Here is a 25,195-nt window from a genome sequence, read left to right as displayed (position 1 = left end):
TATTTCATGTATTGTAATATAAGTAAATAAGTTCATGCATTTCAATAAATTATGCAATTTACAAATCACTATGATAATGCATCAACTTCTGCAAAAAAATATACAATTTGCTGGGATTTGTTACCGTATGTATGCAGATGAATGTTTAAATTTCGCAATATAAGTGCTGGCTTTGTGAAAGCTGAAGGAAGTCCGTATTAATGTTTTCAAGAAAAAAAAAATCCAATTTGAATCAATGCAGAGCATAAAATACGTTTTCGTTGGCCCTCATAATACATCTCACAAATTATGTTAAAACATTTAGCCAGCAATTTTGATAAAATAAAACCAAGTGCATATCAAAGAATGCAACCTTAGCAAGATCATCTGATTGATCACGTGATCCTTAGCATAGTCGATTGGTAGATTGCCTGCATCGTCCTTTATATCTAAACTAGCTCCATTGTCAAGAAGATAGAACACCAGTCCCTTCTCAGGAGGTAACGCCCCATTGTAGTATTCACTGGATATCTGTAAAAGAATAACACGTCACTCATTTTCCTACCGGGGCTGCGTTCAAACTAAAGTCAAAAGAATGTCCTTTCTGTGTAGATTAATTACTTAGCCATTCTAAAGGTTGTTAGTGGGAACTCTCTTCTTCAGGTTTTAATCTAGAGATTTGAAAGTGACCTTAGAAAATATGTCCAGCTTTTATTTAGTATCAACTATGTCTATGTCAGCAAAACATATAATGTGATAATGCCATCTTGATACCATGAAATTATTAAGAATAATTTCCATTAGTATGCCAGGGAATCTTAAAATACTTTCATTTGATTACATATCTCTAAAAAATACAATATTTTATTATAAGCTTTTGTTGAGGTATGCATACGTTTCTCTTGCCTTAATTTCAACCCACTGTGTAGTGGCACAAAAGGAAATTCATTGGTGAATACATTAATAATAATAATAAAGTGAAACGGTGTAATTCCGGGTGGCAAGATCCCCCCTGCCGCATCAGTTTTCAATTGGTGAAAAAGAGGGGAGGGGAAGAAACAAGAAGGAAGATTATCAAAAAACTCTCCCTCTTGTAAACTATAACTTCACATTTACTCCTGTTTTTGTTCAAAGATATGGATGCCCATGTCACCTTTTTTAATGTGTCAGTTTCCTTCACAGTCCTCTCAGTCCTGTAGCATAACTTAATGGCTTTGTGTAGACACGTCTGACCATCAGTTGACTGAGTGTTGAGATCACACCCATAAAGAATTAATTTCTCTACTAGGGATGCATCACCGCGGAGGACAGCAATGTGAAGAATCGGTAGATTGTTCTGATGGATTGAAATATGTAATGCGTTTTTTTTTTCAATTGGTATGTGAGCCAGAATGACCGAATTATCTTAATATGTGTAATACTACCCAAAAGCATAGATAAAACTAGATGATTTTTTTCCTTTCTGTTGATATGCCAGACACAAATATTACATCGTGTCAAATTGAAATAGAATGTAATAAAAAAAGATATTCTACATTGTAATCTAATTTACTTTATATTTTATTCGAAAGCGGTTTACTCGACAAGATTTCTATTGCGGTCAAACACATTGCCATAATTCAAATAATGCATTATTGTATCTAATTTCCCTGTACCCGTTATAAAATTATGTAGCCTGTGTAGTCTTTGTGGTCAACTGGAGTTGAATTAACTATTAAACGCTACTATATTACTACTCTACTACTACTACTGGAAAATAATGATTGTATTATTCATGATGATGATTGTAGTAAAATAATATTAATACCTTTGAATTCCAATCAGCAAGGAGTATATCGGTGATATCTTTGAACCCAAGAGTCAATGCGTGATGTAATGGCGTCTGGTCGTCCTTGTTATCAGAAAAGCAGCATGCTCCTCCTGAAAGTAGAACTTGAACAAGCTCGAAGTAACCTTGTTTGACGGCAATGTGTAGTGGTGTATCACCCTGGTTATTTTCTTTGTTAACCTTAGCTCCTTGACGAAGCAAATGCTTGGTGATATCGAGATTGCTACTTTCAACAGCAAAGTGTAATGCAGTGTAACCTTTATTATCAGTATTATTAACCTCAGCTCCTTGACCAATCAAATACTCGCATATATCAAAATGGCCGCCTTTAGCAGCAACGTGTAAGGGGGTCCATCCCTGATTATCGGTCGTATTGACATCTGCCTCATGCCTTATGAGACACTTGGTGACTTCAAGACGGTCATTCTGAGCAGCAATGTGTAAAGCAGTTCGACCAATACTATATCTATCATTCACCTTAGCACCTTGTCTGATCAAACATTTGGTGATGAATTGGTGACCGTTTAGAGCAGCATTACAGAGGGTCCAACCATCGCCATCTCCCTCGCCAACCTCAGATCCTTCACTGATCAGATAATTGCACATGTCAAGATGACCTTCTTGAGCAGCAACTTGTAGTGGAGTGCGGCCGGCACTATCTCCCTTATTAACCTCAGCACCTTGACTGATCAGATATTTGGCAATGAATGTATTACCGTTGGCAGAAGCACTAAACAGAGTCCAGCCGTCACTATTTCCTTTTTTTACCTCAGCTCCTTGGCTGAGCAGATAATCGCAGGTGCCAAGATGAGCTCCTTTAGCAGCATAGTGTAACGGAGTACAGCCCTCTGAATCTTCCTCATTGACGTCTGCTCCTTGACTGATAAGATATTTGACAATGAACGTATGACCGACGGAAGCAGCATTTATTATATTCCAGCCACCATCATTTCCGTTTTTCACCTCAGCTCCTTGACTGAGCAGATAATCACATGTACCAAGATGACTCTCCTGAGCAGCATAGTGCAAAGGATTCAAACCATCACCATCTCCTTTATTCACCTCAGCTCCTTTACTGATCAAATGTTTGGTTACATCAAGATGACCATTCTGAGCAGCACTGTGTAATGCAGTCCCACCATCATTCCTTCCTTTATTCACCTCAGCTCCATGACTGATCAGATATTCACATGTATCCAGATGACCTTCTTGAGCAGCAACGTGTAAAGGAGTCAAGCCCTCAATATCTCCCATATTGACCTCAGCTCCTTGACTGATCAGATATTTGGTGACCTCAACATGACCATTATTAGCAGAACCATGTATTGAACCGTAACCATTATCATCAACCCTATTCACCTCAGCTCCTTGACAAATCAGATATTGACATGTATGAAGATGACCTTCTTGAGCAGCAACCTGTAATGGAGTGCAGCCGTCACTATCTCCCTTATTAACCTCAGCACATTGACTGATCAGATATTTAGCGATGAATGTATGACCGCAGGAAGAAGCACTAAACAGACACCATCCGTAAATATCTCCGTTTTTTACCTCAGCTCCTTGGCTGAGCAGATAATTGCAGGTGACAAAATGAGCTGCTTTAGCAGCGTAATGTAACGGGGTACAGTCCTTCGAATCTTCCTCATTGACCTCTGCACCTTGACTGATGAGATATTTGACAATGGATGTATGACCGTCGGAAGCAGCATTAAACAGATTCCAGCCATCATCATCTCCATTTTTCACCTCAGCTCCTTGACTGAGCAGATAATCACATGTACCAAGATGACCCTTCTGAGCAGCAAAGTGCAAAGGGTTCAAACCATAATCCCCTCCTTTATTCACCTCAGCTCCCTGACTAATCAAATATTTCATGACCTCAACATGACCACTGCAAGCAGAACCATGCAATGCACTGAAACCATTACTATCAACCCTATTCACCTCGGCTCCTTGACTTATCAAATATCTGGTTACATCAAGGTGACCCTTCCGAGCAGCACTGTGCAATGCAGTCCCACCATCATTCCTTCCTTTATTGACCTCCGCTCCTTGACTGATCAGAAATTCACATGTGTCCAGATGACCTTCTTGAGCAGCAACGTGTAAAGGAGTCGAGCCAATATCATCTTTCCTATTGACTTCAGCTCCTTGACTAATCAGATATTTAATAACCTCAATATGACCCTCGAAAGCAGATACACACAATGCACTGTAACCATTACTATCAACCCTATTCACCTCAGCTCCTTGATTTATCAGATATCTGGTTGCATCAAGGTGACCCTTCTGAGCAGCAATGTGTAATGCAGTCCCACCATCATTCATTCCTTTATTCACCTCAGCTCCTTGACTGATCAGATATTCACATGTTTTCAGATGACCTTCTTGAGCAGCAACAATTAAAGGAGTCGCACCCTTATAATCCCCCATATTCACCTCAGCTCCCTGACTAATCAAATATTTGATGACCTCAACATGACCATTGAAAGCAGATTCACGCAATGCACTGTAACCTGTACTATCAACCCTATTCACCTCAGCTCCTTGATTTATCAAATATCTGGTTACATCAAGATGACCATTCTTAGCAGCACTGTGCAATGCAGTCCATCCATCATTCCTTCCTTTATTCACCTCAGCTCCTTGACTGATCAGATATTCACATGTGTCCAGATGACCTTCTTGAGCAGCAACGTGTAAAGGAGTCGAGCCAATATCATCTTTCCTATTGACTTCAGCTCCTTGACTAATCAGATATTTAATAACCTCAATATGACCCTCGAAAGCAGATACACGCAATGCACTGTAACCATTATTATCAACCCTATTCACCTCAGCTCCTTGATTTATCAGATATTTGGTTACATCAAGGTGACCCTTCTGAGCAGCACTGTGTAATGCAGTCCCACCATCATTCCTTCCTTTATTCACCTCAGCTCCTTGACTGATCAGATATTCACATGTTTTCAGATGTCCTTCTTGAGCAGCAACAATTAAAGGAGTCGCACCCTTATAATCCCCCATATTCACCTCAGCTCCCTGACTAATCAAATATTTGATGACCTCAACATGACCATTGAAAGCAGATTCACGCAATGCACTGTAACCATTACTATCAACCCTATTCACCTCGGCTCCTTGATTTATCAAATATCTGGTTACATCAAGATGACCGTTCTTAGCAGCACTGTGCAATGCAGTCCATCCATCATTCCTTCCTTTATTGACCTCCGCTCCTTGACTGATCAGAAATTTGATGACCTCAACATGACCATTGAAAGCAGATTCCCCCAATGCACTGTAACCATTACTATCATCCCTATTCACCTCAGCTCCTTTACTAATCAAATGTCTGGTTACATCAAGATGACCATTCTTAGCAGCACTGTGCAATGCAGTCCCACCATCATTCCATCCTTTATTCACCTCAGCTCCTTGACTGATCAGATATTCACATGTGTCCAGATGACCTTCTTGAGCAGCAACGTGTAAAGGAGTCGAGCCAATATCATCTTTCCTATTGACTTCAGCTCCTTGACTAATCAGATATTTAATAACCTCAATATGACCCTCGAAAGCAGATACACACAATGCACTGTAACCATTACTATCAACCCTATTCACCTCAGCTCCTTGATTTATCAAATATCTGGTTACATCAAGGTGACCCTTCTGAGCAGCACTGTGCAATGCAGTCCCACCATCATTCTTTCCTTTATTCACCTCAGCTCCTTGACTGATCAGATATTCACATGTTTTCAGATGTCCTTCTTGAGCAGCAACAATTAAAGGAGTCGCACCCTTATAATCCCCCATATTCACCTCAGCTCCCTGACTAATCAAATATTTGATGACCTCAACATGACCATTGAAAGCAGATTCACGCAATGCACTATAACCTTTACTATCAACCCTATTCACCTCAGCTCCTTGATTTATCAAATATCTGGTTACATCAAGATGACCATTCTTAGCAGCACTGTGCAATGCAGTCCATCCATCATTCCTTCCTTTATTCACCTCAGCTCCTTGACTGATCAGATATTCACATGTGTCCAGATGACCTTCTTGAGCAGCAACGTGTAAAGGAGTCGAGCCAATATCATCTTTCCTATTGACTTCAGCTCCTTGACTAATCAGATATTTAATAACCTCAATATGACCCTCGAAAGCAGATACACACAATGCACTGTAACCATTACTATCAACCCTATTCACCTCAGCTCCTTGATTTATCAGATATCTGGTTGCATCAAGGTGACCCTTCTGAGCAGCACTGAGCAATGCAGTCCCACCATCATTCCTTCCTTTATTCACCTCAGCTCCTTGACTGATCAGATATTCACATGTTTTCAGATGTCCTTCTTGAGCAGCAACAATTAAAGGAGTCGCACCCTTATAATCCCCCATATTCACCTCAGCTCCCTGACTAATCAAATATTTGATGACCTCAACATGACCATTGAAAGCAGATTCACGCAATGCACTGTAACCTTTACTATCAACCCTATTCACCTCGGCTCCTTGATTTATCAAATATCTGGTTACATCAAGATGACCGTTCTGAGCAGCACTGTGCAATGCAGTCCAACCATCATTCTTTCCTTTATTCACCTCAGCTCCTTGACTGATCAGATATTCACATGTTTTCAGATGTCCTTCTTGAGCAGCAACAATTAAAGGAGTCGCACCCTTATAATCCCTCATATTCACCTCAGCTCCCTGACTAATCAAATATTTGATGACCTCAACATGACCATTGAAAGCAGATTCACGCAATGCACTGTAACCTTTACTATCAACCCTATTCACCTCGGCTCCTTGATTTATCAAATATCTGGTTACATCAAGATGACCGTTCTTAGCAGCACTGTGCAATGCAGTCCATCCATCATTCCTTCCTTTATTCACCTCAGCTCCTTGACTGATCAGATATTCACATGTGTCCAGATGACCTTCTTGAGCAGCAACGTGTAAAGGAGTCGAGCCAATATCATCTTTCCTATTGACTTCAGCTCCTTGACTAATCAGATATTTAATAACCTCAATATGACCCTCGAAAGCAGATACACACAATGCACTGTAACCATTACTATCAACCCTATTCACCTCAGCTCCTTGATTTATCAGATATCTGGTTGCATCAAGGTGACCCTTCTGAGCAGCACTGAGCAATGCAGTCCCACCATCATTCTTTCCTTTATTCACCTCAGCTCCTTGACTGATCAGATATTCACATGTTTTCAGATGACCTTCTTGAGCAGCAACAATTAAAGGAGTCGCACCCTTATTATCCCCCATATTCACCTCAGCTCCCTGACTAATCAAATATTTGATGACCTCAACATGACCATTGAAAGCAGATTCACGCAATGCACTATAACCTGTACTATCAACCCTATTCACCTCAGCTCCTTGATTTATCAAATATCTGGTTACATCAAGATGACCATTCTTAGCAGCACTGTGCAATGCAGTCCATCCATCATTCCTTCCTTTATTCACCTCAGCTCCTTGACTGATCAGATATTCACATGTGTCCAGATGACCTTCTTGAGCAGCAACGTGTAAAGGAGTCGAGCCAATATCATCTTTCCTATTGACTTCAGCTCCTTGACTAATCAGATATTTAATAACCTCAATATGACCCTCGAAAGCAGATACACGCAATGCACTGTAACCATTATTATCAACCCTATTCACCTCAGCTCCTTGATTTATCAGATATTTGGTTACATCAAGGTGACCCTTCTGAGCAGCACTGTGTAATGCAGTCCCACCATCATTCTTTCCTTTATTCACCTCAGCTCCTTGACTGATCAGATATTCACATGTTTTCAGATGTCCTTCTTGAGCAGCAACAATTAAAGGAGTCGCACCCTTATTATCCCCCATATTCACCTCAGCTCCCTGACTAATCAAATATTTGATTACCTCAATATGACCCTCGAAAGCAGATTCACGCAATGCACTATAACCTTTACTATCAACCCTATTCACCTCAGCTCCTTGATTTATCAAATATCTGGTTACATCAAGATGACCATTCTTAGCAGCACTGTGCAATGCAGTCCATCCATCATTCCTTCCTTTATTCACCTCAGCTCCTTGACTGATCAGATATTCACATGTGTCCAGATGACCTTCTTGAGCAGCAACGTGTAAAGGAGTCGAGCCAATATCATCTTTCCTATTGACTTCAGCTCCTTGACTAATCAGATATTTAATAACCTCAATATGACCCTCGAAAGCAGATACACGCAATGCACTGTAACCATTATTATCAACCCTATTCACCTCAGCTCCTTGATTTATCAGATATTTGGTTACATCAAGGTGACCCTTCTGAGCAGCACTGTGTAATGCAGTCCCACCATCATTCCTTCCTTTATTCACCTCAGCTCCTTGACTGATCAGATATTCACATGTTTTCAGATGTCCTTCTTGAGCAGCAACAATTAAAGGAGTCGCACCCTTATTATCCCCCATATTCACCTCAGCTCCCTGACTAATCAAATATTTGATGACCTCAACATGACCATTGAAAGCAGATTCACGCAATGCACTGTAACCATTACTATCAACCCTATTCACCTCAGCTCCTTGATTTATCAAATATCTGGTTACATCAAGATGACCGTTCTGAGCAGCACTGTGCAATGCAGTCCCACCATCATTCATTCCTTTATTCACCTCAGCTCCTTGACTGATCAGATATTCACATGTATCCAGATGACCTTCTTGAGCAGCAACGTGTAAAGGAGTCGAGCCAAAATCATCTTTCCTATTGACTTCAGCTCCTTGACTAATCAAATATTTGATGACCTCAATATGACCATTGAAAGCAGATTCACGCAATGCACTGTAACCATTACTATCAACCCTATTCACCTCGGCTCCTTGATTTATCAAATATCTGGTTACATCAAGGTGACCCTTCTGAGCAGCACTGTGCAATGCAGTCCCACCATCATTCTTTCCTTTATTCACCTCAGCTCCTTGACTGATCAGATATTCACATGTTTTCAGATGTCCTTCTTGAGCAGCAACAATTAAAGGAGTCGCACCCTTATAATCCCCCATATTCACCTCAGCTCCCTGACTAATCAAATATTTGATGACCTCAACATGACCATTGAAAGCAGATTCACGCAATGCACTGTAACCTTTACTATCAACCCTATTCACCTCGGCTCCTTGATTTATCAAATATCTGGTTACATCAAGATGACCATTCTTAGCAGCACTGTGCAATGCAGTCCATCCATCATTCCTTCCTTTATTCACCTCAGCTCCTTGACTGATCAGATATTCACATGTGTCCAGATGACCTTCTTGAGCAGCAACGTGTAAAGGAGTCGAGCCAATATCATCTTTCCTATTGACTTCAGCTCCTTGACTAATCAGATATTTAATAACCTCAATATGACCCTCGAAAGCAGATACACGCAATGCACTGTAACCATTACTATCAACCCTATTCACCTCGGCTCCTTGATTTATCAAATATCTGGTTACATCAAGGTGACCCTTCTGAGCAGCACTGTGTAATGCAGTCCCACCATCATTCATTCCTTTATTCACCTCAGCTCCTTGACTGATCAGATATTCACATGTTTTCAGATGACCTTCTTGAGCAGCAACAATTAAAGGAGTCGCACCCTTATAATCCCCCATATTCACCTCAGCTCCCTGACTAATCAAATATTTGATGACCTCAACATGACCATTGAAAGCAGATTCACGCAATGCACTGTAACCATTACTATCAACCCTATTCACCTCGGCTCCTTGATTTATCAAATATCTGGTTACATCAAGATGACCATTCTGAGCAGCACTGTGCAATGCAGTCCCACCATCATTCTTTCCTTTATTCACCTCAGCTCCTTGACTGATCAGATATTCACATGTATCCAGATGACCTTCTTGAGCAGCAACATGTAAAGGAGTCCAGCCAATATCATCTTTCCTATTGACCTCAGCTCCCTGACTAATCAGATATTTGGTAACCTCAATATGACCATTGAAAGCAGAAACACGCAATGCACTGTAACCATTACCATCAACCCTATTCACCTCAGCTCCTTTACTGATCAAATGTCTGGTTACATCAAGATGACCATTCTGAGCAGCATTATGTAATGCAGTCCGACCATCACTCCCTCCTTTATTCACTTTAGCTCCTTGATTTACAAGATATTTCACTACCTCTACATGGCCAAATGATGAAGCGTATGCCAATGGCAATAAATAGTTTTCCTGTGCACAATGTACATCGGCTCCATTACTGATCAAGTATTTCACCATGTCAATCTTGCCAAAACCGGCAGCGATATACAACGGCGTCAATCCATTACTATTGACCTTATTCACACTGGTGCCTTGGCTGATGAAGTACTGCACTACATCCTTGTGACCATTCTTTACAGTGTTCAGTAATGCACTGTAGCCTGCGTTGTCCTCTTTGTACACATTTCCACCGTGCCTGAGTATCACCTTGGTTGCTTTAAGGCTTCCATATGATGCAGCAAGATGTAAGGGTGTTTGTCCATATTCATTCTTCTTCTCTACATCACCACCATGTTTAATCAGAAACTCCACGATATCTTTCTTGCCACGTTGTGCAGCCATGTGTAATGGAATGTTTCCATTTTGATCTGGTTGGTTTACGTTAGTATCTTGTTTTAATATGACTTTGACCGCTTTAAGATCATCTTGTGACACTGCATTCTGAAGATCTTGATACTGACGATCCATACTGGCAATTGTATGACGTCACTCACTATATTTCATCATGCACCCTAGAACCCAGCCCGATTACCTCGGGTCTAATGTAAACGTCATATCAGTTATGTTAGTTGCAGAAATGTGTTCCTCTTCTGGTATAATTGATTTTATGTTTGAGTCTTGTTGCAGTCGAGTTTCAATTGCTTGTTGATCACCTCAATAAAATGCATTGAAAGGTCTTGATTGTGTTGATCAATACAGGCCAATTAATGACATCATGCATCAGAATCCAGCTAGTAATCTTACAGAGCCCGACGACCGTAGGTCTACTGTAAACCGAAAATAAGTTACTTTTGGATGCAGAAACATGTTTCTATTGTCTGATCAGTTTTACGCTTGAGCTCTGCTGTAGACTGCCAACTGCTTAGCGATCACCTCGTAACTTTATAGTGCACTCTGATGACCGTGATTCGGTTGATCCACACCTAGTGGTATACAACATAAAAAGTCGAAATTATTTCGAATTTGAACTTCAAAGAAATTATCTTCGTAGTCGAAATATGCTTCCATTAGCGGCAGTTTGATTAATGTTTGATCCTTGCTTCAACGGACTTTCTACTGCTTAATGGTCACCTTGCAGTACTGCATAATTAATGCCTTGATCCTGTTGATCCGTTGGTATGGTATCAAGAATTGAATCGACTTTACCTTATACATGAACTGTACAACACTGCCAAACATTCGCAGGTCTAACGAAAATAGCATGAGATTTAGTTTCGGGGCAGAAGTATTTTATTTCATTGTACCGTTCCCAAAGACATCCATGTTGAGGTTGATCTGAATGAAGTTCTTGAATCTGCTGTTACTTTTTATCACAAAAACGTATAGGCCCACCTTCATTGGTACAACTGAGGGTACTACAAAAAAAAAACAATCGGCAGAATATTTGCGAGGCACATTCTAAATCATGGCAGTGCATGTGCAATGTAAACCAGCACATCTCAAAGTTCATGTGATATTTGTCATTATTATATATTAATAGTGATTAGTGAACTTTAGATCCATAATTCTATGTAAACAAAATGATTAACCTAAAATGTTATCACCTTTAGATTGCTTTGAACGCAAAGGAACAAACATCATTACAATACTGACTGAATAACTTTACATCTTTACTGATTAAACATGATATTTTCTTGGCTGATTTATTATTCTAGCTAGGTTGAATTACTTAAAGGACAAGTACACTATAACAAGAAGTTAATTCGAATAAAAGGAGAAAAATCCAACAAGAATAACAGTGAAAATTTCATCAATGTCAGATGTAAAATAAGAAATTTATTACATTTTCAAGTTTCGCTAAATTTCACAAACAGTTATATGCACATCCTGGCTGGTATGCAAATTAGGAGACTATGACGTCATCCACTTTATTTCTTTTTATTTTATTACACGAAATATGGAATATTTCAATTTCTCCTCATTGTCAAGTGATACAATGATTAATTCTTCCCTGAACATGTGGAATTAAAACTTTTTAATACTATATGGTTCAGTTCAAGTTGGTCGTTATTGTCAAATCTATAAAAAATGAAATATTGTATAATTCAAACAATAGAAAACAAAAAAAAAATAGTGAGTAATGGACATCATCGGCTAAATCACCTAGTTGTGCATATCACTATTTTGTGAAAAATAAGCGAAACTTTAAAATGTCATAACTTTCTTAATTTACATCCGATTTCGATGAAATTTTCAGCATTATGCTAGTTAAATTTTTTTTTAGTTATTCAAGTCAGAGTTTTTCTAGGATGGACTTGACCTTTAAGAACTGCACCTGAATGGGCAAAAAGGGAAGGAAAAAGGAACATTCTGGAAAAATGTTGCTCAGTTTCAATTTCAGATTATCACAAGTCAAAACATTTTTTCCAATGTTTTTATTTCGTTGATCATTTTCGTCTTTATATCATTTTTATTCTTCTCTCATTGTGTAATTTTCAGCAAAGCTTTTATGAGTGCCATTGAATAATAATTGTACCGCAAATATAAGTAAAAAATGAGAGAATTCAGGGAAAGGGAGGGGGATCAGACGGATTATCAAATGGACCACGGACCATATGCATTTTATCACCCTAATTTCCCGTTCTTCCCCATATCCATGTTTTCTGTTTTTTTTTGTTTTTTTTTTTTTTGGGGGGGGGGTCGGGGATACTGCTTGTCAACGAATTCCCGATTTGAATCCACCGCATCCCCTATGGACCTCTTACTATCTTTTCCTGGGGGCCGTTTCATAAAGCTGTTCGTAAGATAAGAGCGACTTTAAGAACGACTGGTGAACCTTTCTTATGAACTAAACCATCGCCAATGAATATACCATTCACCACAAGAAAGGATCACCAGTCGTTCTTAAAGTCGCTCTTAACTTACGAACAGCTTTATGAAACACCCACCTGGTTTTATTTTGTTTGTTCTGACAACTGGTTGTAGGGGATCTGTGACGGTATTAATTACGGCTTATGCCGAAAGGGTGGGTGCTGTCGCGTTAGGGGGTGTTGACACTAACGCGAAGATTCGTCCAAAGCCCCCCCCCCCCGGTTTGGCCGAAAGGTGCCCCCAAATGGCACAACCGGGGGGGGGGGCTTTCCCGAACCTTCGCGTTCAGTACACTCAGCGGCTAATTGTGAAGGCGTACGGCCTAGTACAGTACGGCCGGACGGCTAGCCAGGGCGGCACGATCCGCTCATCGCTGCAGAAGCATATCTGAACAGTGGCGACAAAAATGATCCGAGTTTAAAGAAGCTTAACTTACCTAGAATCAAAATGAATCGTTGAAATGTCTTCAGAATATTTTCAAGCAAGTACTTGCATCACTCTTTCTTGAAAAATGCATGATTCTGCGGAAAAGGAACTCAATTTCGTCGTATCACCGTTTCGACATTATCGTCACCAGAGACAATGTAGCGCGGCGGCGTATTTTTTATTTACACCACTGCTCCGCCAAAATAATGAAAACCGCCGCAGAAACGGCTCGCGCAAGAGTCTCACGCGGTGACCACACATTTCACTCTCTCCAGCATTCCCCTATTTGTATTCTGCATTGCTTATTAAACTTTTTTGCCCAATTCTAAAGACCTTTAATTTATCGTCGTCAAATTAGACACATTTTGTTGATGAAATTTGTCTGTATTTTTTTTATATGCACACCTTGATACTTTTGCTTTTCTCCGTAGCTATTTACAAAGTACACAGGGACTGCTTCTGCAGTGATATGCGCTATGATTTTATAGATCTTCTCTATACCCCCCTATTCTTCAATTCTTTCTTTCTAAATTTTGTTTAAATGGAAAGTCTCCCAAAATTTTTTTTTCAATAGAACCAGAAAAATCAGATTGACAAAATTAAAATGTTTGAGGGGGAAATCGGACAACTAATACGAAAGTTATGAATATTTGACGAAATGAATATCACCAGGCAATTGTCAATTTGTCGGTTGACATCACAGGTGCACTACTAACCATGTATTTAGTACAACTAAATTTTACTTTTTTTTCGAAAATTCAGTGATTTCCTCAAAACTTTTACCAGGATATCTTGATAAAAGATATGCTTTTCGTATTTCCATTATTATAAGCTTTATAGTTTTCTTTAACAACCTTGAAAATATGAATTTATTATTCAATATCTATATTTAAGTGATGAAAGGTATAAACATTTAGTCGAGCTCAATATTTCGAGTTCATTAAGCGTTTTAAGAAGACCTACATGACAATATGAAAATGTAAACTTAGAGTTCTGAAAAAATCATGTTATTGGTCAAATAATTAATTTTTGCGGTATAAATACATTTGTAAACAAAATAAATGGTTAGTGGTGCATCAATGACTTCATAAAATCGGCGATTTGTCTTGTGATTTTCCCAGTTTTCATATAATCAAAATTTCATATCTTTCTTTTACTTGTCCAATTTTCCTCAAACTTTTTTTTTTGTTCATTTTTTCTGCTTGGGTATACTCTCCTATTCTCCCCTCTTGCTTCGCAATATATTTTTCTCCGAATCAATCTCCTTCAACTCATCTCACCCTTTCTCTCTATCATTCCTTCACACTACTGGCATGTCTTTTCATCATTCTCAGTCATGAATCATAGCTACTACTGAACTTTGTCCAACAGATGATGCACTACCAAATTGCTGCAAATGTATACTCTGTGATTTGTATTTCAGGTTGGGAAAACTTCAGAACAAGTCAATACATGTACCAGAAGGCCTATATTCTATATAGGAAATTACTTAAAAAAGACTAGTTGTGCAAAGGCCTCACACGTCTCTAAGAACTTACTCTTTGTCATTAGTCAATATATTTGAAATATTTATTTTTAACACAAAATCAAATATCAGCTCTGTTACAAACTGAAATGGTTTTTGGAACCCTTTTCCGTAATATCAACAATAACTTTAAGAAAATAATGTGGTAACAGCTAACAGGATGACTTCATGTCGTTTTGACCAAAATCTCACTCGAGAAGAACGATCCGAGAGCTTTGCTTGAGCGCACAGATTAGACTTGCCCGCGAGCCGTTTCTTTCGTATTTCTGGGAATTTTGGCGGAGCAGTGGTGTAAATAAAAAATACGCAGCGCGGCGTGCGTTCGGGCATTGCGCAATACCAGGGGATATATACTATAGACCACGACATGTCTGCAATGCACGAATAGCTCACTTGGTTGAGAGCGGCGCCCAGAAATTGGTGGTTGCAGGTTCGAACCCTCTCACTTCGATCGCTGATTTTGTTTTTTTATTTTTATTTATTATTACAATTCATTATTATTATCATTATTGTCATTATTTTATATCATGTTGATGATGAAGATTATGATGATGATAATCATCTGTGTTGATCATTATTATCATCGTTCTTATCTTTATTATCATTGTTATTATCCCTATCATTATCATTACTATTATTATTATTAATGTTATTATTATCATTATTATTTTTATCAATATTGTTATTATTATCATCATCATCAAGTGTTATTTTTATCATTATTATTATAATTATCATTATCATTATTTTTTATTATTGTGATCCATAGGACTAGTAACATGTTAGTATTTGGATTAATTATCATAATTATTGTAATTGAAATAATTCCTTCGTTTTTTTTCTTTTCTTCTTCTTCTTCTTTTTTCTTCTTCCTCTGCATCCCTCTTCCTCTCCTTCATATTATTATAATTACTATCATTATAATTATTACTAAATTTGTATTTTTATGATTATCGTTGTCTGTGATATTTTGTTTTTATTATTGTTGTTCTTCATCATTATCGTATACTCCTTCTTTTTCTTCTACATCATTTTCTTCTTCTACTACTACTACTACTTCTACTTCTTCTTTTTCTTCTTCTTCTTCCCTCTTCGTCTCCCTCATATTATAATTATTTTTTACTATCATTATTAATCATTGTTGTTGGTGATATTATTTTTCTTGTTATTGTTGTTGTTCTTCATCATCATTATCTTATTCTCCTTCTCCTCCTCCTCCTCCTTCTTCTTCTTCTTCTGCTTCTTTTTCTCCTTATTGTTATTGTAATTATTATAATTATTAATATTACCATTATTGTTATTATGATCATTATTATTGTAAGTATTATTATTATTATTGTTATTATTATTATTATTAAAAACAAAATAAAACGCACTCTTTCGGCCCTTCCGGGGGGCTTTGGACGAATGGATGCGTTCCAGAGAACGCGACGTGACGTAACGCTCCAAACACACCCTTTCGGCCAAGCCGGGGGGGGGGGCTTTGGACGAATCTTCGCGTTAATGTCAACACACCCTAACGCGACATCACCCACCCTTTCGGCATAAGCCATTAATTACTGTACTTCAAGCCAACGACTCGATTAGTGGTAGCACATGGGTATATAGGGCCATCTTCCCCTTCCCATTGTTGCAACCATTGCCCCATATATTTACTTTTTATATTGTTTTTTTAGATGTGATATTGTGATCTAGTGGTTACGAATCTCATGTTTCAGTTTGAGGATCTGGGATGGAATCTCACCCACTGTGTTTTCCTCTAGCAAGAAATGTATCCAAATTGTGCTGCACCCAACCCAGGTCAGGTGAATGGCTACCCGACAGAAGTAATTCCTTAAATGCACGAAACGCCTTTGGCAACTGGAGCTACACTCTAAATATCGAGGATTTTAAGTAAATCCAGATCGGCATGTGAATAGTAAAAATCCGAATTTTGAATTTATTTCAAATCTTAAGGATAAACTTTATATCTCAAAAGCTTTGAATTAAAATATTTAAGTTCATTTTTAAATAAACAAGCCAGGTTAAGGGCGATTCCACACTAGAACTTCAAAAATATCATAAATTTCAACATGCTTTCAGTAAGTCATAAGTAGTGTAATATTTTACTATGATACCTAAATTTTATGAAAATTATGAGTTTTAACCAAAAGTGAAGACAGATATAGTTTTAATTGAGGGGAACAATGGAATTTTAAATTTTCAATAATTTTGCTCATTGAATAGTCAAGTACAAACACCGCCTGAAACAATTATTTGCAAAGCAAGAGAAGATTGAAAATATTGCAGGTCAATAGAATAATGTATCATTGATGGTTCCAAATAATATCTACAACATTTTCATGATCCATAATAGGGGCAGCCCTGATTTTTCTGAACCAATTTTTGGCAATGTCCCGTACGACACATGACAATGCAAAAGTTTTTCTTACAGTTTTATTTTTGATGATGCAATTTCATAAAATCAGTTTCTCTTTGTTTAACCCATGGGTGATCGATTTATCCCATAAGGATCTAATTACTGCCCTTCATTTTTCAATTATTGTCCTATTAAAAGTTGTCCCGTACGACACACCCTGTGTCGTACGGGACATGTCCCGTACGACACGCAATATAATAATGCATTTAATTGCAGGATTTGGATTCAGAAACCATAAATAATAGGCATATTTAAATTCATTTAATTGATTTAACATAAAGTGAACTGAAAAAGTACTTTGTTTATCTCCATAGAACATGAAATAGGTGAATTTAAACATTTTAATTGATTTCATGTAGGCTTATTCTTTTGTGAATCCCTTCAGCTAAACTGGTGATTTTCACTGATCAGAGCAGGTTAATTTCTTTTCATTGAGCATGAAAAGAAAACTTTTATAATCATTTGAACGAAGCCTGAAAGATTACTTCCTCTTGCATGCTAATGTGGAATTATTATAAGATGTAAAGAAATACATATCAATCATCATGATCATCTATTTGGACTTCCCTTGATGATCACTATGTTTTTATATACATGTATTGAAACTCCTTACTTTTTTCAAGTTGTAAAAAAAAATCTGGAAAATAAGACAAACCATATGGTTTAATGAAATGCAGATGGGTATGAAAAAGTAGAACCGCATTTCTTTAGAAAAAAAAATTGCGGAATTACAAGTGACAGTTGTGACATATATCACGTAGATATATATATATAAAAAATTATAACATATTGCTCCCGATTGTATATATTGAGGTTACTTAATTATATTGTCCTGAATGACTACTTTTTAAGAGATTTTTCATAAAAAAGGAAAAAATTTAGGGGCAATGCTCCTTCTGATTGATAAAAAGTTCATTTTTTTCATTCAGGCTGCCCAGTACAACACACAAGTGCCTGTACAACACACAAGTGTCCCGTACGACACACATGTGTCCCGTACGACACAGAAGTGTCCTGTACGACACACAATTGTCCCGTACGACACATTATTTTGTTTATGATATATTGACAGAAATATTCAGCTAATAGCGGTTTCTAACCTAATGAATGTCTGAGAGGATGATCATTATCATCAGCCAAATAATGTGATTGAAGAAGTCAAAGTGACATAAAGTAAGAAAGTTTGGCTTCAATTTAGAGATGTCCCGTTACGACACATTTTGAATGTCCCGTACGCCACATTGTTCTCGAAAATTATTATTTGCTTTATTTATTCATGAATGTTTATTTTGCTTTCTTTTATAAATGTGTTTGTTCTTGGGTAATTGAGTGTCAATTTGAGTTCAGTTTCTATGAAATTTATCTGTCCAACTCACAGACTTTTGAGTACAAACTTGAGGTTTCTAAAAAAGCCACCTTTTCTGCGTCCGTACGACACATTACTATTTTAAATCTGTATTATACAGGATGTGAATTCAAGTCATGTTAAGTCTTGGATTTTTTAACACTCTGGTAGTACTTGATGATCACCTATAGTTACTGGAATATTTTTGTTTTTTCTTGTCAAAAACTGCCAAATGCTCTCTAAATGTCCCGTATGACACGTATGGAATCACCCTTTAACTGTAATATAATATTCGGTTGGTCACTGTTCACAGTCGATCTTGATTTATTTTGAATCCTTCGAAGTTAGTGTGTATAGTTCGCCATTGAAAAGGAAACTAAATAATTGGCGCCTGATAAATGCTATCATTAATTTGACTTTCATCTCCCCATATTTCTATTCTGCCCCCCCCCCCCACTTGCCTTTCCCTACCCCTTAACTTTAAAATCACCGGTGTTGCCAAAAGTCTCGATTATTTTTTTTTTTTGGGGGGGGGCCTAATAATAATAGTAATAAATTAATAATAATATACGACATTTATAGAAACAGCTTAATACACACTGTTTCTAATGGCTGGATACACAGTCAAATATAATATAATCACGCGTTTAACGCCACTTATTCATCGAACTTTGGTTAACGATGTTGAACCGTGCCTGACTAATGATACAAGGTGACAACAAATTAAACAAAATGCCAAATGGATAAAAACTAATGAGAGCGTTGAAGAGTGTGTGGCTTGTGTGGGGGAGTGTTCTATCTTCCCAATACATTTAAAGAGATATATCTTTGTGGGGTGGGTTTGTCTGTGTTTTTCCTTGTTAAAAATTCCTCTTTCATTTGGCAATTTGTGGTCAATACCTTTTTTAATGGGACGACTGATATATGAGTTGGGCACCCGCATCGATGTAAAGAATAAGCTGGATGAAGCCCAGCTTCAGCTCGTTGTATGCTTCCGCACACACGACCCTGAATGCTCCTGAAAAGTAGGCCTACACCCTGGTAACGCAATTAGCAGTCTATATAGGCTCGATCTAAGAGCAGTTAGGGAAGCATCTCATAAAAGGACTCGTCGGACGATTTATCACACATGTTTCATTTTATCCGACAGTTACCATAGTAACAATGTATCTCAGCCGATCATAATCAAGGAATGTAGTCAGATCTGATTACTTGTCATGAATGTTGATGAAACGTTCCCTGAGGGTGCTAACCAGATATTGTACTACGCATGCGCGACTACCTAAAAAGGCATCAGTGGAGGTCCGTGGCAGCGTGTTGATCGGCGCGTTTTCCTTACATTACAATCAAGTTTTCCTTACATGAAAGGTGGTTCTGGCCAAAGATATAAACACTTAATTAATATTTCTCTCCTCGACGTCGAAGGTATGTCGATTATACACTGTAAGAGAAAAAAAACAGAAGAATTTACAGAAGAAAACAAAAAATTTTACAGAAAGAAATCACCAAATCATGTTGTAAATTGTCGATAACAAAAAAAGTTTTTTTTTCACAGAGCAGGTCTGTTAAAAAAGGAAGGGACAAACATACACCAAATACCGATTTTCTGTCATTTTACATAAATACATGTAAGATTACTCAGTGCAGTAAGATTACAGGTGTTCTCGAGATACTGCTGCAGGAATTTTCATTTTTTTAAGTAGAAATAAGCTAACATTGTAGTAAAGAAATGTCATGAGAAATATGATTTGGGGTAACCTTAGGGGAGACATTTTGTGCGATATCAATGGAAATTATAAAGTTCAAATAATACATAAATAGATCCAATTTACGAGGTATGTGTTGAGCGATGGTAAGTCGACAATGAAGATAACACAACATAAAGTTTGTCGGCAAGATCAATTGTATAGATGTTCTTAACATTTAAGAATTGGCATTGAACGGTTCTTTTCGACAAAATTAAATATTCTGTCTATCAAATTTCTTATTAACTCGTTCAACTACATAAATAAGCGATAAATTTCATATTTTGACCATTGTTCTATACTGCAGTCACATTAACGGAAACTACCCTCAAATCGACCCTAGTATGTCATAAACATATTTAAAGAGCTTCCTTTTGTCTCGCGTCTGTTTTGTTGGTATAACTGAGGCATCGAGCAATCCCAGGGTTTGTTTATGAATGATTCTAATAGATTTATTTTCAGTTTAACCTACAAATATTGTTTTATAGATCTTAAACCTGTTTCATAATAAATAAGTACGATTAGACAACTTTGCCAGTAAAGAAATGATTATGGTAGCATGGTCCAGTGGCCAATCCAAATCAAGGTTTAGCAAAACGGATATTTGGTCAGTTTCTATAGAAACCAGTGACAAGACAATTGTACCTTTCCGCGAAAAAAATCGTCTTGAATCCGTTTCGCGAAGAGCTTAAAGGAGAATGAAACATTTGGAACAAGATAGCTTGTGTAAAAACAGAAAAATCAAAGAAACAGATCTAGTGGCGGACCTATGATTTTCCACAGGGGGGGGGTGGCAAAACCGTCCGTCAAAAATGTGACAAGCAAAAAAATGAAAAAACGTCTTCAATCACAAATAAAGGATTTCGTATCAGAAAAAAAAATGACAAGCAACAAAAAAAAGGTCTTCAAGCTCGTCAGGGGGGCAATAAAGGTCTTCAAGCTCGTCATGGGGGGGGGGAGCAAAAAAGGTCTTTCAAGCTCGTCAGGGGGGGGGGGGCAGGGATACTTTCTTTGCATGGGTAGTGGCTATAGGCATCATCTGATTTTTTCACGTTTTGCAATTTAACTTCAGATCCGATCTAGCCAATTAGCTGAAAATAATCCACAGACCAATGCTTTTCAGTACAATGTCGGAATACTTTTCTCTGATCTTAATTGCTGTATAGTGATATACTATTCAAATAAATGGTGGAGTGTATTTGTTATATTTCCTCACATTGATACAAATGCCAAATACATTTGAATGCGCAATAAAGAAAAAATATTGAGAAGTTTGAATTGGGTAGAAATAAAAGCTCAATAAAAAAGGTCAAGATCATTCAACCATATCATTTTTTTGAATATTCTAGTGCTAAAGAAGCTGCAAAATTTGGTGAAAATTACATAAATTTTAGTTTAATTGTGGAATGCCTTTAATGAAAACAAAAAAATCAGAAAGAAAGGAATGTTAAAAGAAGGAGATGAAGATTAGCAAAAATACAAATGACCTGTGAAAAGGTTCTAGAAATAAAAAAAGGAGAACGAAACAATCATAATCATGTGGTTTACACTACTCGATTCAAAATGCGAATGCGCTGCACAGGGGGTTCCACCCTTTAATTTCTCATGAAGTGAGTGTATGTATGTATGCTTTATTTATTTAAATACGGGATAAAAAACCTGCTTTCAGGTGCAAGGCTGTTTTCAGCAAGTCTGTACATAAAAAAAATGAAAAACATATAACAATAAATTATAAATCATGGAAAAAAATTATAAAATACAAACATTTGAACAGACATAAGTTACATTGTACATAATAAAAATTAAGATTTGAGATAAGAAAATAAGAACTAAAAAAGCAAAAAAATATATGAATATATATACACATTTACAACATAAACAAAAGTACAATCAATATACATGATAAAAATGAAAACAATAAATGGTCAGAAATCTCAGTCAGCAACAAATAATTAATGAAAAGTAGTTAACGCCCCCACGCGCGCCCACCGACCCACAAAGATTCAAGAAACATAAGGGCGCTAACATTTCAATCGACTGTATTATCTGGAATTACTTATATTTCCTTTTAATTCCTTGATATGAGTTCAAATACATCTTTAACTTTTCTTGTGCGCAAAATTAACGGATACAATTAAAGATAACATTGCAAAATCCATCTTCAAACATTGCCCACAGACTTAAAATGCGATTTTTCTCGAAATTTCTTTTACGCGCGTTGGATCAGTTAATGTCACTATACTTCTCAGGCGATTTATTAAATAACAGCAGACCTAGTTACCAAAAATGCTTATAGCATTTATTTGGATGTTGAATGTTTTGCTCACGTCCATCTATGTAATGTGGATGGTCCGAGGTTGAACTCGGGAATTCTTTGCGTCTCGTCCTACTCCAAAGCCTGACGCACACTGTGCGAATCGTTGCAACACGAATTTCGAAGAAATTAACGATAACAATTAATATGACCATTTCAACCATTAAAACCTTAGAAATCAGAGATCAGAAAAATGGTAGGACTACTCAAATCGAAATTCAGTCTAGTTCGAATCTTAATGATGTCATCATCGACAGCGACTTGAAGCCAATTTGGTCTTTAATAAAAATATGAGGGCGCTGTATTTTTCTAAAGATTTTGTAATGTAGGTGAAACTTTTGGTCTAAAATATGCTACAAAATAATCAATTTCACCTGACAAAGGCTGCTATTTGTACACTTTATTATTTTTTTAGCCCAAATGATTTTTAAATCATGATAAAGCAGAATATATATGTTTTTTTAAGTAGTATATCTTTCAAAATAAAAATTTGTTTAATCCGATCAAGATCACAACTTTCATTGGCCAAGTACATAAAGCAGCTTGAAAACAAGAATACTGCACTCTTATTGGTTAAAGGGACTACATACTGGCACATTTCAACTGTTTCAGTGCCTCGGTTCACAGGAAGGTCACACTCCCATATGGTAATCTCATCGAATGGCCCGCACTTGTTGTTTTGAAGCCTTATCTAGCAAATTAAACATTTTAGAAATCGCGTATTGTACCTTGGTGGAAAAAAGTATAATCTTGACCCGATTAAAAGGTGCGCATATCATACATTGTGAGAAGTACAGGAGGCTCAAACAATTTTTTTTTTACAATTTACAAAAGAAAAAAGGTGGGAGTAAATTCAGTTTTTAAGCACATTTCTGGTCTGAAATTCTCCTATTTATCAAAATAAATAACCAATATGAAAGAGAAATATGTACTCTATCCAATCTTGCAATGATTTTTAATTTGACTCGAGGATAAAGTAGAATAATTCTTAGAGAAAGAAAATTTGACGAATTACGATAGTTTGCAGGAAGAAGGATTTGCCTGTTCGCTCTGTGGCTTGGGGACGTACAGTCTGACTGTAATAGTCCAATTCCCCCCCCCCCCCGCCCCCCTCTGCATCTCAGAATAATTGATTAGATAGATGGCGGATGGTAAATGTTGTAGTTATCATAATTGTTTTTTTATCATTAGGGTATAGAGTTAAAGATATAACTTTCTTTAAATTCGATATTTTAGTCTAAATTTCCTTTTCTTATATCAATACCAATTCACATACTTAAAATACTGTTGCCAATTACTCGTTCTACAAACGCAAATTCTCCCCCTCGCATCTTCTAATTCTCTTATTTTTTCAGTCTTTTTAGCTTAATTTGAAAAAAGATAAAAACACAAAAGCCCCTTCAAGGCTCCATACCTCATTCACTTGGATTTAATCAACCGTATACTAAAGTTTGTTTCAAGGCCAAGATTATCCCTACAGAAAGTTGATTCAAATAAAAAGAGAAAAATACAACAAACACAACACTGGCAACTTTCATCAAAATCGGATGTAAAACAAAGAGTTATGGCATTTTAAAGTTTTCACTAAATAGTTGTATGCACATCCTGGTCGGTATGCAAATTAGGGGACTGATGACATCATCCACTCACTATTCATTTTGTTCTACACCATTCTAATTTTCTCCATTTGAAACAATGATTAATTCCTCCTTTAACATGTAAAATTAGTATTGTTAAAAAGTATATTGTTAAGTCAAGCTGGTCTTTATTGTCAAATTTGTATAAAAAAGAAATATTGTATAATTCGAACAATTAAAACGAAAAAGTGAGTAAAGGACACCATCGACTGTTTTATTTCCATGTTAATGAATTGTGTATATCAAGCGAAACTATAAATGTCATGACTTTCTTATTTTAATTCCGACTTTGATGAAAATGTTTGCGTTATTGCTAATTTGATTTCCCCCATTTTTTCAAATCAACATTTTTTCTGAGGTGGACTTGACTTTCAAAAAAGGGCATTTCAGCATCTTGCTTAATGCAGCCTATTATATATTTCTACTTTCTATTATTGAAAGAACGATGCCCTTTCCCAATCAATTTATATTTCATGCCCTGTTGTTTATGTCCTTTTGGTATAGTACATAAGCAATGTTATTCTAAAATGTACTTACTTCTTTATTGGAAATCCAAATTTAAAAAGACCCGATGTAGTAACGTTACAGGTTGTTGCTACGTTGCCTCCTTTCGGCTAATTCGACGACCAAGAAACATGAAAATGAAAATTGCAAAAATCAACTTGAGTAGATCGAGTTATAAAATCATATTCTGCAAATAAATATATGCGCCAAAAATTTTAACAGTCGATTTTTTTAAAATATCTTGTTCTTCTTCATGTAGCAAATAATTTTGAAGAAATTTTCCAATAAAGAAATCTTCAACATCTTCGAATGTAGTTAGAGGACGAGTAAACCTCGGGGTAAAATGGTAACTTTGCTTTCCAAA

General features: G+C 36.9%; 2 protein-coding genes across 2 annotated transcripts; both read right to left on the bottom strand.

Moving 5' to 3' along the window:
* Positions 1-81: 81 nt before the first annotated feature.
* On the bottom strand, positions 82-7,114 carry LOC121417780 (serine/threonine-protein phosphatase 6 regulatory ankyrin repeat subunit B-like). The gene is made up of 8 exons (XM_041611516.1): positions 6,527-7,114; positions 5,834-6,430; positions 4,844-5,644; positions 4,195-4,732; positions 2,983-4,059; positions 1,787-2,877; positions 353-510; positions 82-88 (listed from the first exon to the last, which is right to left on the bottom strand). Exons 1-8 carry the CDS (start codon positions 7,112-7,114, stop codon positions 82-84), a joined length of 4,857 nt encoding a protein of 1,618 aa, XP_041467450.1.
* A 7-nt stretch (positions 7,115-7,121) lies between these two features.
* LOC121417779 (serine/threonine-protein phosphatase 6 regulatory ankyrin repeat subunit A-like) lies at positions 7,122-10,573 on the bottom strand. Its single transcript, XM_041611515.1, has 5 exons — positions 9,398-10,573; positions 8,209-9,346; positions 7,858-8,118; positions 7,319-7,524; positions 7,122-7,133 (listed from the first exon to the last, which is right to left on the bottom strand). Exons 1-5 carry the CDS (start codon positions 10,571-10,573, stop codon positions 7,122-7,124), a joined length of 2,793 nt encoding a protein of 930 aa, XP_041467449.1.
* Between the last annotated feature and the right edge of the window lie 14,622 nt (positions 10,574-25,195).

The sequence above is a fragment of the Lytechinus variegatus genome, chromosome 6 (genome assembly GCF_018143015.1).
Source record: "Lytechinus variegatus isolate NC3 chromosome 6, Lvar_3.0, whole genome shotgun sequence".
Taxonomy (NCBI): domain Eukaryota; kingdom Metazoa; phylum Echinodermata; class Echinoidea; order Temnopleuroida; family Toxopneustidae; genus Lytechinus; species Lytechinus variegatus.
This window is presented reverse-complemented; position numbering and strand designations above follow the sequence as displayed.

Excerpts from the sequence above, each read along its gene's own strand:
- LOC121417780 (XM_041611516.1), bottom strand. The coding sequence starts at position 7,114 with ATGGGGGATAATAAGGGTGCGACTCCTTTAATTGTTGCTGCTCAAGAA. Across the intron at positions 5,645-5,833 it reads TGATCAGTCAAGGAGCTGAG|GGAGCTGAGGTGAATATGGG; the intron begins GTGAATAAAGGA and ends TTGATTAGTCAG. Across the intron at positions 2,878-2,982 it reads TACATGTGAATATCTGATCA|GAGCTGAGGTGAATAAAGGA; the intron begins GTCATGGAGCTG and ends TGATCAGTAAAG.
- LOC121417779 (XM_041611515.1), bottom strand. The coding sequence starts at position 10,573 with ATGGATCGTCAGTATCAAGATCTTCAGAATGCAGTGTCACAAGATGAT. Across the intron at positions 8,119-8,208 it reads GATCAGTCAAGGAGCTGAGG|GAGCTGAGGTGAATAGGGTT; the intron begins TGAATAAAGGAA and ends TGATAAATCAAG. Across the intron at positions 7,525-7,857 it reads GCACAGTGCTGCTAAGAATG|GAGCTGAGGTGAATAGGGTT; the intron begins GTCATCTTGATG and ends TGATAAATCAAG.